General features: G+C 39.7%; 3 protein-coding genes across 3 annotated transcripts; 1 reads left to right on the top strand and 2 right to left on the bottom strand.

Moving 5' to 3' along the window:
• Positions 1-82: 82 nt before the first annotated feature.
• On the top strand, positions 83-2609 carry LOC115811779 (transmembrane and ubiquitin-like domain-containing protein 2). Its single transcript, XM_030774133.1, has 3 exons — positions 83-169; positions 918-1534; positions 1770-2609. Exons 2-3 carry the CDS (start codon positions 948-950, stop codon positions 2203-2205), a joined length of 1023 nt encoding a protein of 340 aa, XP_030629993.1. The 5' UTR covers positions 83-169; positions 918-947; the 3' UTR covers positions 2206-2609.
• Positions 2610-4041: 1432 nt separating this feature from the next.
• atxn7l3b (ataxin 7 like 3b) lies at positions 4042-6660 on the bottom strand. The gene is made up of 7 exons (XM_030776053.1): positions 6610-6660; positions 6001-6133; positions 5472-5643; positions 5048-5145; positions 4813-4835; positions 4323-4368; positions 4042-4121 (listed from the first exon to the last, which is right to left on the bottom strand). The coding sequence occupies exons 1-7, from the start codon at positions 6658-6660 to the stop codon at positions 4042-4044; spliced, it is 603 nt and encodes a 200-aa protein (XP_030631913.1).
• A 2596-nt stretch (positions 6661-9256) lies between these two features.
• Positions 9257-17413, bottom strand: slc4a1b (solute carrier family 4 member 1b (Diego blood group)). Its single transcript, XM_030773603.1, has 17 exons — positions 17378-17413; positions 16268-16448; positions 15664-15799; positions 15236-15302; positions 14949-14991; positions 14540-14724; positions 14155-14365; positions 13698-13901; positions 13332-13480; positions 12859-13053; positions 12041-12289; positions 11406-11495; positions 11031-11197; positions 10580-10821; positions 10192-10361; positions 9706-9879; positions 9257-9337 (listed from the first exon to the last, which is right to left on the bottom strand). Exons 2-17 carry the CDS (start codon positions 16422-16424, stop codon positions 9257-9259), a joined length of 2520 nt encoding a protein of 839 aa, XP_030629463.1. The 5' UTR covers positions 16425-16448; positions 17378-17413.
• Positions 17414-18850: the final 1437 nt, after the last annotated feature.

Genomic DNA, 18850 nt, shown 5'->3' with positions numbered 1-18850 from the left:
GCGTTCAAAAACTTTATTTTTTGCACCCAGCTCATGTGACGTGGTATGAACGCTGACGTAGACATCAGTGTGTTTGTAGGTAACGAGTTGTGATATCCAATCCTTTACCGCTGGCCGCCAAATTCAGCGAAAATCGCAAGACGGAAATGGCATAAATACACGCAACAAGGTGATTAATTTTCATCTTGAGTGTAATTCAGTTTGACATTTTCCAGATGGACCCTCGTTTTCATAGTAAGTGAATGTCACGAAGCGACGATAAGTAAAGCTTGTCAGAAAATGTTTCGGAAGGGGTATATCTTTTTATCCTTACAGTTAAAACGATGGTATTTCAATAAACTGGTTGTAAAGATTTTTTTTCTGAAAGCTGTATTACATTTTAGAACAAGTATTTAAGAACATTAGCGGAGCAGATTCACAACGATTTGCATTTCTGCAATTTGTCGACAGAAATCAGTTTGTGCTTACATAGTTTGTGAGGCTTAAAACTTAAATTGGCGTATTGCACCCTATATATCACGTTTAATCAGAATTCTGTCTAAATCTGAATGTAAATACATTAAATGTATATTTTCAGTCATGTCAGTGCACTACATTCTTGGTCATTGCGAGTAAATTTATTTCACCAGATGTGGTTATGTAATGTTTTACGGAAGGACAGCATACCTTGTCACCTCTTTAACAATCCAAAGTCATGTCATTACCATCACGTGCTTTATGGCCTTATTAAACAGTTATTAACGTTTCTCGTGTGCATTCTCTTATATTATTTAGCACTTACCAAATATTATTTGAAGCACGTTTATGTCTTTATTTCTGGAATAGCTCAATGCTGTTATTTAATGTCAAACACTCACGATTGATTTTTCTGTTGCCTTCTGTATAAGCATCTCTGTTCTTCTGTATTTCTTTCACAGCTTTCTGACAGATACGAGCTCTGTGTCATAATGGCATTGACAGCCTTGGCCATGCTGGATAACGGCATAGGAGAGGAGGTGACACTTTTTGGGACTGTCACACTACTGTTACTTGCGATGATCCTTGCCTGGCTGTCCACTCATGTGGCTGACAATGGAGATCAACTCCTGGCCAGCATACCACCAGGTAGTCCCCATGTGTCTCTTGTTAACCTTGGCAGTAGTAATTCATATGCGATGGGACCCACCAACACAGACCCAGCTGAATCTCAGCCAACCTCCAATTCCCAAGACAACAAACCAGAGGAGGAGGACCTGATGTCGACCTGGGAAGCTATAGAGAGTGATGTCCTGGAAGATGCAGGAGGTGCAGTAGCCAATAACGATCAGCACTTGATTATTCAGGGCGTGCATAAGCAAACTGCCATACTGGCACATACCAGTATGTCCCAGTCATGCCTGCAAACTGAAAGACGACAGAAAAGGGAGAAAGAAACACCATCAGGGGAAGTGACTGAACCTCCCAGTTCAAGCATAACCATTCGCCTAAAGTTTATTAATGATACAGAGGAGCTGGCTACAGTCAAACCAGAGGATACCGTTGGACTTCTGAAGAGGTAAGCTTGTTATAAGCTCAAGATCACTTCAATGAAGTGTTATGGTTTCAGTAGCAGAGTTAGCAGATATACCATATTGCCTTAAGTCACCTTTGTGGTTCATTGTTATGTCAAATTACATGTAATTCTGTTCATCGGTTGTTTCTTTTTTGTGCAGTGGAAATTTGTAAAAAATAATCGTGCTTAGATTGTTTGACAAGAATATCACAGTTTGTGTTATTCCTCTCTCTCGTAGTAAGCACTTTTCAGGACAAGAACGACAGACCAAGCTGTTCTATAAGGGTCGGCTCCTTCAGGACCCCTCCCAGACCTTCATGTCTCTCAACATCACGCACAGCAGTGTCATTCATTGCCACATTTCCCCGCCCCCTCCAGAGGAGCGGAGCAGAACAGATATGGAGCTGAGGGCAGATGATGGATCCCTTGGGCCGCATGGCGAAAATGGTGGGCAGTCGGGATCAAGGACTGACACCAGAGATGCCAGAGAGCCCGGGACAGATGCAGCTCTGAACATGGGCAGTGTGGTGGTGCCTTTATTTGTGGTGGCCTTAGCTGTTGCGTGGTATTGTTGTATCACCTACCGTCAGTTATTTACCGTGCCTGCAACAATCTCGCTGATGGGAGTTACTATATTTTTCAGTTTCTTGGTCTTTGGCATGTATGGTAGGTGAGAGATGATGACATTGAACTAACAAATTGTAGACATGTGTGCATAGGAAAACAAGGATGTGAGCTGGACCTGTTGTGTGATCTTGGAGAAGGTTTCAGACTGTTTGGCACATGATCTTACAGTATGCATGCCTGCACACAAAATGTACCTGATGGATTTATGGTTTTTGATATTTTCTTCAGGCTACACCACGGACCTTTACATGTGATTCATGGATACAGACTCAGGAGAAAATAAGCCTGCACATGGATAATTTATGAAAATAGGAAATGGTGATTATGTATATGACTGAGGTACAGGGCCATAGTATGAACTGGTTGAGGCATTTTCTGGAGGCTTCTATTCAGGTGACCTGCCTATGATTCATTTTGCTGTCATGTACAATAAACTTCAATTCCGCAGAAAGCAATACTACCCTTCATTTTTCTCAACATACATTTTAAGGAATGAAACTTACAATCAGATCCTTATGTAAAAATGTCTCCGTCTCATATGCATTACAGAATAATTGTAGAAGATATAACATTTGTGCTTGACTGTGAAAAGAAACTCACGGTTTTGCAGTTTTAATTTCTAGGGACCCTCTTGGTCTAATTTGTTCCTTATGTACAATGAATTAGAACTAAATGATTGGAGAGCAAACTTGAAATATGAGCTAAACAGGATTCATTAAATCAACACGATACATTATTGATGTATGGAACCATACCCTTTGTGCTGGTCTCAATACTGATGAAATGCACGTTCTATTTATGTAAAAAAAAAACCCAAAAACTGTTACACGTGGATGACGCCACAGATTGTGAGATGAAGAATAGCACCGGGGGATTCCGTAGTGTGCCTGACCGTGAAAAATAACGTGCCGAACACAGTGAGTACTGATGCTTTATTGCATGTGTTACATGCCCATGAACAGAGAGTTCATGGCCAGGATAGCAGCACTTTCACCTATTCAAATATATACACAGTTACGACGCAGTGAAGGGACACGTAACTCCTTACAATGTAAACATCTAACATACAGAAACGAAACAAAAGACGATAAACCCAACAATGGACTCATTCTTACCAAGTGAACATATCCACTCTCTAACAGCGGTCACTTAACGTCTGCAAATACAGGTCATCAAAAGAGTATGTATTTTGTCTTTATGAGGACTATAACATCACATCAGTAAAGCAGAGCACGTGTCCTTATTCCAGGGACTCCTTCCACTGAAAACATGTACGTGTAGACATGCTTTAGCAAAGAGGACTGAGTATCTGACATGGCTAATGTGACAGAACACTAGGCTGGGCACTGACTCTGATATTGCATTGTTGGCTTTTATGGTATATCAGTCTGGTTACCATTTAGGGTGAAGACAGCGACCTCTCAGTTTAGAGAGAAAGAAAAAATGCATATTCCAAAGAAAGAGGAAAAAAAAAAAAAAAAAAGGCGGGAGGGATGACGCGAGGGACGAGTTATCCCAGTGTCTAATACTTTGTACTTGGCCATTTGTGCCTAGCAGTGTAAATCATGATTCTTCTTTCTCCTCCCTGAGAACTTTCATTGTGCGCTTTCCTCTAGCCTTGTCGCGTGGGTTTTTAAAGAGGCTAGCCTATGAAGCTACATATCAAGACACATAAGATGATCAATAAATCATGGATTAATTGTGCAAATATTTCAGAAGGAAAAAAAAGAGAACACATTCAAAAAGAATTAATAAAAAAAGAACACTTGTGTAAACTGAATGACAGAATCAATGTCCTTTCTCTGATCAACCCTCAGGTCTATTCATTGCTTAAGGTTATCAGAGTGGGATGTGGGTAGTGACTGAAGCACCCAGTTCTCCTGTTACTGTGGAAACGCCTCGTCTCTTAGCAACACACATGGACTCTCCTGGTTCTCTACACGTCGTTTGGGACCCAACAAAGCTGAAATATACAGTATATATATATAATGACTAACAAACCTTTTCCTTCACAATAAATTTTCTGTGCTGATCCAAAACAGACAACAAATGCTATTTTTAGATCATTAAGTTACTTCAATTCAATTACTTAATAGCTGTTATGTGTACGCTGTGTAAGACCTCACTATATTAGGCCTTAAGTTAATAAAGCACACAAACTCACCATTTTTATGTTTTAATGATTTGGATCTTCTTGGTGAATTTGGGTTCTGTGGGAAAAAGTGGAAAACTTTAAACAATAGCCTGGACCTGGGTTGTGTGGTAAACAAAAAAAAAAAAAGATCAGGTAGGACAGAGAGCTTTCAAAGAGGAGGAAGTGTGCAAAGCTGACCCCTTTTAGGAGTCAAACTAATCCCTAAAGACAGTCAAAGTTTAATGAAGGGGATTATGGAAAACAAACGGATTCAGTTACTTTAAATCTTATGGATCAGAATGTTTTTTTTTTTTGATGAGCTGAACATCAAAAAACAAACAAACAAACAAACACCCCAACAAACAAACAAACAAAATGAGGCAAGGCCAATTGTAAAAATCTTAGTGTTCAGACGGTTTAGACAAGAGCTACAGCCAAACTGGGAGTAAGGGACAACTATGCAATAACAACAAAGCAAACTTACCAACTGTATAGGTTGTTTCAAAGAATGTAAAAATACCTTATCTGACTTTCTCTTCTTGGCTGAAAAAAAAAGAGCAATGACACCATAAGACATGAAAATCATGAGCTGTTTGTCATATTCACCTGTGTGTCATATTTAATCCACATTTGCAGACAAGAGTCAATAAGTAACCACATTTAGAACCAAACCCCCTTATCAGATCTCTAAGCATTTTTCCTGTGTAGCGGTAAGAAAAATAAAACTTAATAAAATGAATGCAGTGTTTTCATACCTTTCTTTTCTGCCCCATAGGACCAGTCATTGTCATTGACGTCGTCATTGTCCTCCTGGTCACTCTCAGATTTGTTTGTGTTGTTTCCACTGGCTATTCTGCAGGGAGGGCAAAACGATTGTGAGGGTGGTGCTATTTGATGGTACCTCTTTAGACGATGAGAGCAAGTTCAGAACATAGGTACATTCATGATCAGACTGAAAATACATCACTTCAACTGATTGAGGTAATAACTATACATTGTGCTGGTGTCAACTCACCTGTTATTGTACAACACTTTTCGAGCATATGATCGCGTGTACTGCTAACGTTTTTGGTTTCTCAACAAATACTTTTCAACATGATGTGATAACAAGAGTTCCCCTGATGCACAAATAACCAGCGGAATTCCCGTCTTAAATCCCCTGTGCCGAGACGGTCTCACCTGCGGTTGGCGATGCGGCTGCTGTTCCTGCCCATTCCCAGGCACTTCTCCAGGTGAGGAGCGAAGCGAGACGCGGCAATGCTCCGGCTACAGTTTGGACATACGCACTCTTTGTTTTTCCACTGGTTGTAGACTTGCCCAAATATATCCACCCCCGGTTGGTCCACAATTTCTAGGACAGGACATATAGTGGTGGTTGTGATGAACGACCGATGAACGATAGGGTGAAAATTCCACGAGCGCACAAAGCAGCGCCTCCCTTTAAAGGAGTCAGTTAAACAGCGGCCGAATATGTCCAAAGAGGACAGATGTCGTAAAACACTTTAAAGGGATTTCAAGATTCTTTTCATCAGTGGGTTTGCCACTGGGCTTCTGGCTTGAGATTGACATACAGATGAAAGCTTTTAAATACTGAACACAGAAATAGAAATACAGTGTTGCGGAAGTGCACAGAGAGGAAAAGACAGCATCTGATTTCTGTATTAACTACATACATATTCCACTACAGTCAAGCAGTGTTGGTCCTCACCAAAGTCCTTCATACTCTCCTGGTCTGTGTCATCGAGGAAGAAGTAGCCCTGCTTGACAGCCCTGTGTACCTCAAAACACAGACCTAAACATGCGTCTTCCACCAAGTCTGACAGGATCTCCTGTGCAATTCCCTAAAAGGTAGGAACACAATCATTCACGTTTGACTGTCATCTTCAATATGGAACACAAGACAGTTATTTTAAGCAAAATGAGTAAACAGGCAAATATTTTGGATCTGGCCATGACTTATATGGCCATGACATGTGTGATCGCTTTTCTTCTTTCAGGCAGAAAGGCTTTGTTTTGGATACAAGGAGTGTCCTGTGTCCTGCAGAGACTCCTTACAAATCAGTCTCATGTGGCCAGAGATTTTCTTCAGGATCTAATCAGGACATTGACACAATGGCACAGAACTACCTTTTAAATGTAAATGGGGGAAATGCTGTCAAATGCTGATGTACCAGTAATAGGGAGTGTGTAAATCCATCAGTTCAAACCTTTCAAAAGTAGTAAGAACATTTAGCTTGAATCTTTCAACCTCAGTTAGTTCAACTGGCCTCTTTCATGTTTGAAAAAAGCCTTAATCAGGGAAAGCAAACAGACTCACCTCCATCTTACTGTTGTCCATGCTGGACAGAGACATCTCCTCCATTTTCATTTGCAAAAACTAGAGGAGGAGGCACTGCTGTCTACATGCTGTAGTGCAGCAGGCATAGGGTAACTGAGAGCTGCAGCAAGAAGGCAAACAAAGGAGCCAGAGAGAGGGAGAGAGAGGAGAGAGAGAGAGAGAGAGAGAGAGAGAGAGAGAGAGAGAGAGAGAGAGAGAGAGAAAGAAAGATAGAAAGAAAGAAAGAAAGAAAGAACATATGTTATTCTCAATAGAGCTGGGGCGCCATTATTCGGGTACTTTCTATTGAAAATTCGAGGTAGTGATAGCAATACGCATTTAAACATTTCATTGTGATGGGTTTGTGTTCTAAAGGTAAGAATTCAATAACGAGAGGAGACGGCGTTTGCTGATTTCGGAATCCAGCACTGTACAATATTTATTTATGTATTTAGTTTATATGTGGGTTCGATGGTGTGCTTATGGAGCGAATACTATAACGAGCTTTTCGCAATCTTTTCGCTAAATATCATTTTAGTCAATTCACTGGATCCACTTTCATGTCTACCCCTGGGATATAATGCTTGAGTGAATACTATCGGTATTAAGCACTAAACAGGTCCAGTGGAAGTCACTAAAATGCAACTTTTGCCCTTAAACATTACTATAGTGAAATGTGAGGTACGTTAGAATGGCAACATTTGTTACACAGGTTACGTTTTCTTTAATTACCACAATGACTCAGAGATGCAGGGAAACGTTTAAACTACACAATGAGATATTTTCTTTCCTCGTCGCATGAACTGTAATATTTCATTCCATTGACATTCCTCTCACTTACCGACTGCGGAATGGGCCGTTGTTTGCTTTCTTGGTCTTACCACTACGCCGACTGCGTCTGTTCATCAGATCAAATCGATATTAAAATATGATAAAAAATCCGCCCGACTGTGTCCCATCAATAACTCGATGCAAACAGCAGACTCCTTGAGACACTTTCCGTGAAGTACTACTAAACATGAAATGAAAAACACGTTTCATTTGCCACGATCAAAGCACATATCTATGTCTGTAGGCTTCCATTTTCTTTCCATCAGTCCCAGACCACGTTAATCGATCGCGCAAGGAAGTAGTCTACAGTGACGATTCGTTTTGCGGGGCTCGAGGCATCAATTAAGGAGGAGCATTGTGCGTGGTGCTCAATGAAATCTACACCACTAATAACTGAGAAACTAGACACGGTGTCAAAATATTAATGAAACAGTATGTTAAGAAATTTTATTATATGAGGCATTATATGAGGTTTAATTCATTAAAGATAACGCATCAGCAAAACTGAAAATTAGACAAACAGCTCAAACAGAAAATTCATAGAAATTACTGAATTTAATTCACATTACGTCTAAATGAAGGTAAAATGAATTAAAATAAATCCATAACTCTCGTCATTAGAGTATGAAATGGCCTCTTTATTAATATTATTAGGCTGTTTGACCACCCTCATAAGCAGAGCAGGTTCATGAAACCTACGTTTTTGAATGCACAAGTGAATGTGTCTGTGGGGCTAGGTGGTGTTTCAGACTATGTTACAGACATCCATAGATTTCAAGGGAAAGGGAAAGGGAGGTTTGCGTGACACTGCAAGGAATGTGTTCATGGAGTCAATGTCTTCAATGAAACCCCCCCCCCCCCCCCCCCCCCCCCCCCCCCCATTTTTTTTAACACAACAGTTATTGGTTATTTGCTAAATTGATCTGAGTGAGCAGTTGCTGATCTGCTGATCTGAGCTCAGGGAAGCATCATAGCAGGTAAATGAAGTATGTGATTTCTTACCAAGTGTATTAATTGGCTTATCTGAATCTCTCTCTCTCTCTCTCTCTCTCTCTCTCTCTTTTTCTTTGTTCAGTGTTCCAATTTAAATTTGGTCTGTTGAACATATTGACTGCGATAACTTTGACCTGGTTTTAAAAACTAGGCTTCAGATATAAGACCACAGCTGTCTGATAAATACACTGTAGTACCTCTTAAAAGTACCTCTCTGTGCTGTGGGTGTGATAGCTGCATTTCACTCTCAAACCAACAGAAGCTTCCCATAATTATACAGGTAAATCAACATATTAGCCTCATTCACCCAGGCATTAAAAGAGACATAGAAAATGACTGGAAACAGTAAATATTAAACAGGTTAATGGTGAACAAAATACAACGCACATTGTGTTTTGTGTTTTCTGAGTGCTATGACAATTTTTTGTTTTAAATGTAGACTACTGGAAAATAAAAGGCGCAAGTATTTACAGCTGACTCTACCAATAAAATTTTAATAATTCTACTTTGTAACATAAGATACTTTAAAGAGAATACTATTTGGGACTTCAGCTTGTCATATGCCTCACACACATCAATGCAATATACTTACAAACAATTTAAGAAAAAAACAATTAACCCCCTTTCCTCCTGATAAGACTGAAGTATGACTGCTGGTGGCACAGACCTTCTGTATGAATGATAATATGAATTGCTAAAAAGCATCCTGAGTATTTCATACTTAGAATGGAATAATTATGTGTAAAACAAAGCACAATGTTTAACTAAGAAAACACTTTGATGAAAATGTAGAAATGGGTCTGGAATGGACTTAGAGTTGTGTCTACAATGGCATCTGGGTTTCAGAGTACACATCCACTCCAGGCTCCTCTTCAAATGTCACTTTAGCATCATCAGCATCCAACTACAACACAAACAGTGTAGAAGAATGAATTGTCAAACAATTAAGCAGGATTTCATTGTGTTCTTTGACAAGAGTAATGAGCATTATAAGTTGCATCTCTTTATCGGTCTAAGCACATGCAATATTTTTTATTCACAATCTTTTAGTCTTGTTACCCTTGCACATTTTCCCAACTGATTATTTACATCACTTCTCTGGTTGTCCAGTTAAAATAGCTAAAATAGCCATGGTCTGTAATCAGAGTGACCAGGTTCAAATAGCACATTTTCAGGACATCAGGTTCATTTTTGCATGGGTTAGCTGGAGCAGGAACAAAAGCTCCTCTACATCTGCTGATTCCTGTCCGTGCTGACATATGTGTCACTTACGCATTTCATCTCCAGTTCGGTGAAGAACCTCCCAGTCATAAATATGCGCAGTGGAATGGTGAGGATGAGGATGAACGGCAGTGCAAGTGAGAACGGGCTGGACTTCACAATCCATAGGACGATCAGACAAACAATCTGAATGGCAGTGTACAGATGCATTCTGCTGGTCTTCACCTGAAGAGGCCATAAGAGTCCAGTGTAATTTGGTTACTGTGAACACTATTCTCACTGAGGAATCAGTAAAAAAGCTCTCTTGTACACAAAAATAGTGACAACAAAATCCATATCAAAATTCTTATTAGACTCAGGCTACAGTGTCCTCATGGTGATACATATGTTGTTGATTTGAAACCATTAAGGTACATTTTCCTTCTACGCAACATAACAGAGCAGGCTGTTATGTTTTAGGTTGTGGTGTATGTACAAAACTGATGGGTGAATGATGCATATTTGGTTAGAAATTGCATGTCAATAAAAGAAACACACCATTGTAGCATAAGGTTCATTAGGATGGTATTTTTTGGGAACAAGGAGCAGCAGCATACGATCCCACAGCTGAATCCCATTTAGAGACGTAATTCCCATGTAGAGGAAGATTCCAAACAGAGCTGTCATGGGAATCATCTTCAGGATGGGCTCCATAAGGATGGACAAACCTGGAGATGAGAGAGAGAGAAAAGAGAGAGAGAGAGAGTTAATTAAGTTATGAGTTTGAGTTACAGACAGGAGAACGGAGATGAAGTGAGGAAGGTGAAGAGATACAATTCATTTCAATTCACAATTCATTTTAACTAGTGTGGAGATACGATGATTTATAGCTGGTACACACATTCTAATTCTGTATGTCAGCATGGTCATCTGCACGGTGACTTACCGACCAACAAAGCTACGAGAATTCCACTGATCCTTTGTTCTAGAACCTTCTCTATCTCTGGCTTGGGTCCCTTGCTCATAACAGTGAGGGCGTTGGCATGGGTTACAGAACGCACTGTTGCAGCGCTGAGCCACGGGACACCAAATATAGCACTGCATCCGCCCATGGTCACAAGAATGAGAAGATCCAGATGGAACCCAGATCCCTTCACCATCTTTCTCTCTGGCTTACTCACAATCAGTCTGCAGAGGAGGAACAGGAAGACATGCAATGTTAAAAGAGAGAGGCAGACGTATTTGCTGTACTATCTAACTTAAATTAGGCCAGTTAATTAGAATGCATTGCTTAGCTGACGACAGCTTAATTTGAGTGCTCAGTGTATGAACTGGGTGAGTATTATTGACTGATTTGTATGGCCAGCTGTGTGTTGGGTTTTCTGAACATCACTTACGTGGTGATTTGAGACTCAAGGAAGATGAGGATGAAAACGAGCATGGCTGGAATGACACAGGCAAACATCATCCAGACAGGGAAAGGTTTGTGTTCACCCATGGGGTTGATCAGCCACCCACGCATTGCAGGGTTGGACACCTGCAACCCTTTGGGTACCACCAGTTTCTATAACAAAGATCAAATGTCAGCACAACAGACAAAATGCTGGGAGATCAGCAATGTCATTAAGTCATTTGCACGCTGATGTCACATAAATTTCATTAGTATGGCGTCAATTAGTATGGCGTCAATTGCTCCATACATATCCTCCACTAGAACTGACAGATAAAGCTGCCAGGTAATTTTGTGACATGAAGACACAATAGACACTCACCTGAGTGTAAGTGTCTTCGATGTTAATGTCCACAGCAATCATGAGGAAAATTGCAATGGGGACGCCAAAATCACCAATCAAACGACGAATCTGGGAAACGGAAGACAGTACTGACCATCTTTTTGTTGTTTTTCAATTGACCTGTCATTTCAGTCAATAGAAATCATTTGTTGCTCTTCAATGCACACGTTTATCATCCTATTACTGTTTTGGCATTTAAAACTAAATGTCAGAGATACCAAAAATAATATAATTTCCTACATTTCAGGCAAGACTGCGGTCTGTATAAACAAAGCTTGCCACAATACATGTTACCGAACACGAGGTACAATGTTGAATCCTGAAAATTTATGAGGAAGGCTTAAATATCTACTCTTAAATGATCTCGTAAATGACACTAATGAAAAAATAACATAAACTTTCTCATAATGACAAGATATTGAATTCTTCTTTCCAAATAATGGTGTTTCCATTCACCACTGTGCAACGGAGCTGCCACTTTGCATATACGTTGTATTTGGGCTGCTCAGATAGATATTTTATTTCATACCACTGCTAACATAACAAATAGACATTTCCTTTGACACTGACTTCCTCAGTAGTCATATTAATGGGGCACACATTCACATGCTGACCTTGCCGGGGAGGAAGGTGCCATTCTTGAATATACGCAGGAAGTAGGCGATAGAGAAACAACCAAACATTAGACACATGGAGAGCAGAGCAGTGTTGGGATATGCACGGTGTCGAATGCTGGTTTGCAGGGTGGCATTTCCGGTGGCGTTATCTATGATGTGTACATGACTGACGACTGGGTGCCATGGATCCTCCACTGTTTCGTTCAGTTGCTCGTAGTTCAGGTTCAGGGGATGAGCCTTAAATATCTGTCGCAAATTATATAAGAAGTGAGTAATTATTAGACCGATGTAGATGTACCTCCTTTAAGCAGTTTTGGTTAGATACTATTGTTGGGTATGTTTACCCAATGATGCATGTGTTGCTATATATTGGTTAAATTGAAATTAGTATGTGTATTATTCATTTGTGTAAAGAAAACACTTATTGATTTTGCAGTTATTTGTTTATATACCAATTTCTTACTTTAATGGATATCACTACTAAAATGATATTATAAGCACTGTTTGTTCATACACTGTTTGTTGTTTACTTCATATTGTATCTTCAAAATAACTGTGGTAGTGGCTGGCACTATTTAAAGTGTATATGGGAGATAAGAGAGTGTAAGATGGAGTAGCTGAATGAGACCAGTAAATGAAAGGAAGGTGGCAGAAACACCTTCACCTTGCACTGATAATCTCAATGTGCATGATCTTAAAATACAGAGATGCAGTCAAAACAAAGGAATGGGTGAAATTGGAAGCACAGAGTAAAGACACGAGGAATGAAAAAAATAAAGAGAGATGGTGACAGGGTGTGATGGAGGTGTGGGTACCCTGCCAAGCTTAGCGAAGGTCTCATAGATGAAGATGAGGGAGATGAGGATGGAGAAGATCTCTTGGGTGAAGCGAGAGATGAAACGGACCAGGAAGCTACCCTCCACAGCCACAATGACCACCACAATCACTACCAGCCACACTCCGACCCACACTCGACCCACAATGTATTCAATGCCCTGGGACTTACAGAACTGAAACGACAGGAGAACACATATTCAACATGTAGACCAGGACTGTGCCATGAGGCCCAATGCATTCTGGCACGCACAGCTAACAAATAACACTCGAATGTTTGCTCCATTAGGGAGTTTTTTTCTCGCCACTGTCGCCTTGGGCTTGCTCACTGCTACTTTGAGACAATTTTGATTGTAAAAAGCGTTATGCAAATAAATATTAAACTTGAACTTGAACTCAGGCTTTACAGGCATATAGTGACATTCACTGGTGAACGGTGAATTGTATTTCTTACAGCGAAGAACGCCTCTTCAAACACGAGCAGCGGCCCAGAGAAGCCAATGACAAGCACAGGTTGGGCAGCGATGAAACAGAAGATGATGCCCTGCACTGCTGTTGAGATCATCAGCTCAGATACTCCCATCATGTTTTCCACCTTATCGGCTACAGCAGGAGGAAGAGAAGGCGAAAGAGAGGAAACAGTCACTCTGTGTGTTCTGCTACTCACCAAAAAACTGTGTATGCTCTGTATATGGTCTGTATATAACACATGTATTGACATGAATAGGGTTACATGCAGGACAGCTACTAATTGCTTATGTAATGTAGAAACACACACACACACACACACACACACACACACACACACTCACATACTCACCGAGCAAGCCTCCAAAAGTGATGGCAGGGGAGAGGGCAGCGAAGTAGATGAAGATGACTGCAGCGAGTACCTGAGCATTCATAGCATCTGTGATGTCACTGACATAGTGCTTATAGCGTCTTTTAAGGTCTTTGATCATCCCTCCAAACGGGACACCTGTACGAACCAGAGGGTCCTCTGGGGGTGGGCCTGAAGCTTTGGAGACTGAGAGAGATAAAACAAAACATATTTGACTGGCTGAAATAAAACTGTGTAGATGTCAAGTTTTCTAATCTTCTAGAGTGTTCTGGTGTTTCAGGCCTCCAAACATCAGTCATTTCAATGCTTTTGCTACTGCTGTTCAGATTTAGACAAAGACACCTGATGCACGTGAAGGTATTAGGTTGCTTTACTAAGTTTTACTATGTAAATGTATATTTGTGTGAATCTTGGCTTGTATTTGTTCATATGCCCTAACCTCTGCGAGGTTTCACGTCTAGGCGGAGCTTAGGGTCGGTTGGGCGGAGTCTATCCTGCAGTAGTTTCTTTTGGAAGCCGATGATTGATGTGAGCATGGACTCATTTTGAATCTCAGTGGGTGGGATGACAATGCTGCAGTCCATAAAATCTGCTACTGCATCTGTCAACTCTACTTCACTCTGAGCCTGGAAAGCTGCCTGGTTAAACACCTGAGAGTGAAAGAAAGCATTTGTCTGAGTGAGTGAGCATGTTATGAGCACAATATTAAGTGGAAAGAAAAACATGCCAAAAGCAGAGAGAATGAGTAACAGTATCTGTGATTATAACAGAGGTATACTGCTAATATTCAATTCCTCTCTTCCTTCCACTGAGTTCTCTCTCACCCTGTCAGCCATGAGGGAGGCCATAGCACGGCCAATCTCATGATAGTCCATGTCACTTTTGGTGGGTCCCAGAAGGATGAAGACGAAACGCACGGGCACTGGAGCCTCCAAAGCTGACCCCAGCACCGATGCCTCCTTCAGCCGTACAAATGCCACAGTCGGCTTCTCCAGGAAATCCAGCACTCCTACGAAACACACACCATCAACTTCAATGTTCCCTCTAAAAGGCACTTTACATTGACTAGCAATACTTGTTTAATTAGATAGTGAATTCTGAGATAATACAAAAGCTGCTATGAGAATATCATTGGAAATGTGCACGGACTTCAAAGTAAACTAGTTACAATACAGCCACACATGCTCTTTTTTTTTAATGACTCTATTTATTCAGATCTAATTTTGCACTCACCCACAAGCACCATAGAGGCCTCTACACTGTCAGATGCATCTCTCTGTTGGAGAGAAAATAAAACAACTCAGTAGGGAGTATAGATAGTAGAAATACTTTGTGCGTGTGTGTGTGGGTGCACGCTTGAAAGTTAAAGGACACATTCATGATAACTGCATGTTGTATGTAAAATGTTTTGTCTAAGATGGCCCTTAACAAGCCACTGGAAACACCAGTTCAAAAGGTGCACATAACACATGCAGCTGTGACCATAAATAGATGTTATTAATGATCTATCATTTACTCACCCTCTCTGTGACAGAGAAAGTCTGCAGTTCTGTACCAGAGTTCAAAGCCTGTGTCTCAAGGTCTTGGCTGAGGAGAGATCAATGTATCAGATGACATTTTTGTCAGGCAGTGCAGCAATAATTGTGATTACATAAATATATATCACGGGATTTACCAAACCACTCTGCAGAAAAGTAAATGTTGTAAACTTAATACCTGCCATGTAAGATCAACTGCCCTAAAACTTTATATGCATTTCAAAAAGTGACGTGGAATGAGGCAGTGAGAAATGAATATTAACCGAATATTAACTGAAATCTAAGTCCAAAAATTCTAAAATATGAGAATGTAATAATTGCTCACAGCAACAACAATGCAACACTAATAAAATTCCCAGTATTAATTAGAAAAGGATGTACAAATGTATTTAACTGCGTGTGTGTATTACCTGCGGTTTTGCATCAGTGCTTTGAGAACTCCATCTTTGTCACCAGGACGTATCTCCTTCCTGTTGACCATCTCATCAACAGTCTTCTGAATTATATTGTCGAGGGTCCTCTCCTCTCTGTCCAGCAGCACAACACCTGAACATAACCAAGCAAAGAACAGAGAAACCAAAAATAAGGACAAATATAGATTTAGACAGGAAGTCTGACACAGAACAGAAAAAGAAGAGGAAGAAGAAGAAGAAGAAGAAGAAGAAGAAGAAGAAGAAGAAGAAGAAGCTTGTTTGAATCAGGAGTGAAAATGGGCAGCGATTTTTTATTCTCTCACACATCCTACATTATTCTGGAATTATCTACCTGACCGAGGTCAGAATGCTTTTGGAATGAATGCAATGGAAATATCACATTTAAAAGCTGCGGCAATACTCCTGTTTTTCTTTTCTTTTTTAGCGTAAAACAAATTTCCAAAGACCATCATGTATCATTTTTCATAGGAGTCAGGAGATTTTTCACTTTTTGTACAAAGATTGTCCCGCTCTGTTAATGTTCAGTAAATATGTCAATTCTGTGTCATTGTCATGCCTTCGTAAATGTGGAAGTGCTCACCAGTGTTCATGGTCTTGCGAAGCTGAATGAGGCTCTTGAATGTGAGGTAGGAAATGTGTGAGGGGCCCCAGCCCCCAGCCTCTGGGTCATAGTTCTCCTCATAGCCGACCCATCGGCCTGTCTCCTGCCAGTAGGCCTGCTGGTTCTGGTCCTTCATCAGCTCGTTCAGCTCAACGTAAGCCTGCGGGTCACAGAGAGACACATAACATTATGTTACCTCTCTAGCCACCCACAATTAGGGCTACTGTGGTATCACACAGTTGAATGGTACACAGCAATGTGACTTCTTCTTATGGAGAGTAAAGCCTTTTGGATTTAGTGTTGGAACCAATTAAACTTCTTCAGAGGCACGTACGTGTTATAGAATGATTAATAAATCAACATGCCAATATTTCATTTGGAATCTACTCTATTGCTATAAGGTTGTAATGACATGCTTATACAGCAGGAAGTGTCTGTTGACATCTCACACTAAAGGCCTATTGTAACTACTTAATCCAGCACCCAAAACCAGTGTCACATGAAAAGCATGTTGACAATGCGATATTTTGACAACTGCTTTGTGATTTTTGTGCTGTTAAAATGTCACTGAATGTCTCAATGGCTCCTTCATGCTCTGCTAGCTACGGTAGCAGGAGGCAGGGTATGTCGACAACCTAAACATGCTGGCCAGAGCTCTGCTGTTCATTGTGTGCTTCCTGTTCACTGATGCTGGGTAAATTTAGACCTCTGTTTTCACTGTAAACACGGAGTGTGAATGGCCTGGGCCAAAATAGGACTGATGTATGGACTTTGTTTTAGTTTCTCTATGTCAGTGTGTGTCAATGGAGGCAAGCCATTAAAACACAGATGTAGATGCAGATGTAATTGTGGAGAGAAAAAAAAAATTCATTCACAGAAAATCAAAAACTCATCTCATTTGAATACACCGTCTGTCATCTCATGACCACTAAAGAATAGGACCTTTATAGTGTTAAATACTACAAAATAATTCTGTTTTGTTTCTTTCTTGTAAAAGAAATGCCTCTTTTTGTTTTGAGGATATTCAATTACAATTTACAATTTACAATTTACAATTTATATTCACCTTAACACAGGGACACTACTTACCAAACAGTCTCTTTTGGAGTTAGCGTTGGTATTGACGTTCAGAGATGCTGGAAGAGATTTCACAAATGATTGATAAGTGATTCAAAATTGATTTAAAAACTATGCATGAAAATAATGTTCAATTTAGAGTATCCTAATTGTTATTGATTACAATAGAAGATGTTACAGTCATATTTTCCTCGTCCGTCATCATTAGTTCACGGGAAACCAAGTCATACAGGCAAAACAAATTGTTGGGAACAATTTACCCTCTTTAAGCTACACATCATTCTGCACATCCTTTACTACTGGAAGATTGTCAGCAAATTTTCATCACGCGTTAGAAAATTGTGTCCATAATCTTTTTTATTTTATTTATTTATTTTGTGGCGATAGGAGAATGTTTGGACAATCTCCAATCAGTAAGGTTTAGTAAGGTTCACAGAACTGTTGATTGAACAGTTTTGTGAATTTCCACACTGAACAGTGTTGAACAAGATGCAGTACCTTGATATGACCTCAAGCTGTATGTACAACCCAAACTGCTTGTAATGAGCCATGTTGGGTTGAAAACACAAGTCTACACAACAGTCAGTGACGTGTAAGCGTGCAGCTTTTTTCTTAAGCAAAGTTTTGAGCCTGTGCATATTTCATAAATGTTCATTGTTCCTTTATACTGTATGAAGTTCTAACTGTGTAGTTGTAAGTTATTAGGAACCAGAGATTCACTCTTTAGAGAAATGGGCAAACCCATTATAACACTTGCATTCCCCACTGAAAATGGTTAAAAATTAATTTTATATATATATATATATATGTATATATATATATATATATATATATATATATATATATATATATATATATATATATATATATATATAAAATAAATTATTTTTGATGTTTTCAGATAAGTGTATTTATTGTGAGCTTTTGAATGCTGATGTGATTGAATATTTGCTTGTGTCCCTTCATTGTGCTTGCTGTGCAAAGGGTGCAAAATTAGTAAAATTTTGAAGAATAATTTCTCTATCTTATTGAAAGCAAGACCTGAAATTATATTACTGTTTTCTGAAAACAACATGGCCTGTTTCCAAAACAACAGAGTTGACCTCTGGAGTGATACATGTTTTCAAAGGGTAAGATCAAAGACAGTTGCATTTTTTGTGGATTGAACAATGCTCATTTAACCACACCAGTAATGATTCAAGGGTTATCAGATTTGTCCTTCCAAGGCAATGGTTTGTTGAAGGCTTTATCTAATTTCACAGTCAATTTCTGTGGATTCAGAACCATTTTGAATAATTTTAACTATTTCAAAATCTGGTTTCTATGTATTTTAATTCCATCATAACTCTCTGCATCACATCCAAACCATAGTGAATGTCACATTATTTGACACACTTAATGCACACTTAATGAGATCCGACAGGCAAAGAGTAAACATTTACTTCAAATACACTGACTTTATGCATTTTTTATATTTTCTGTGGT

Source organism: Chanos chanos, chromosome 5, assembly GCF_902362185.1.
Source record: "Chanos chanos chromosome 5, fChaCha1.1, whole genome shotgun sequence".
In the NCBI taxonomy this organism is placed as follows: Eukaryota; Metazoa; Chordata; class Actinopteri; order Gonorynchiformes; family Chanidae; genus Chanos; species Chanos chanos.
Note: the sequence above shows the minus strand (reverse complement) of the source record. Positions and strands in the feature narration are given on the sequence as shown.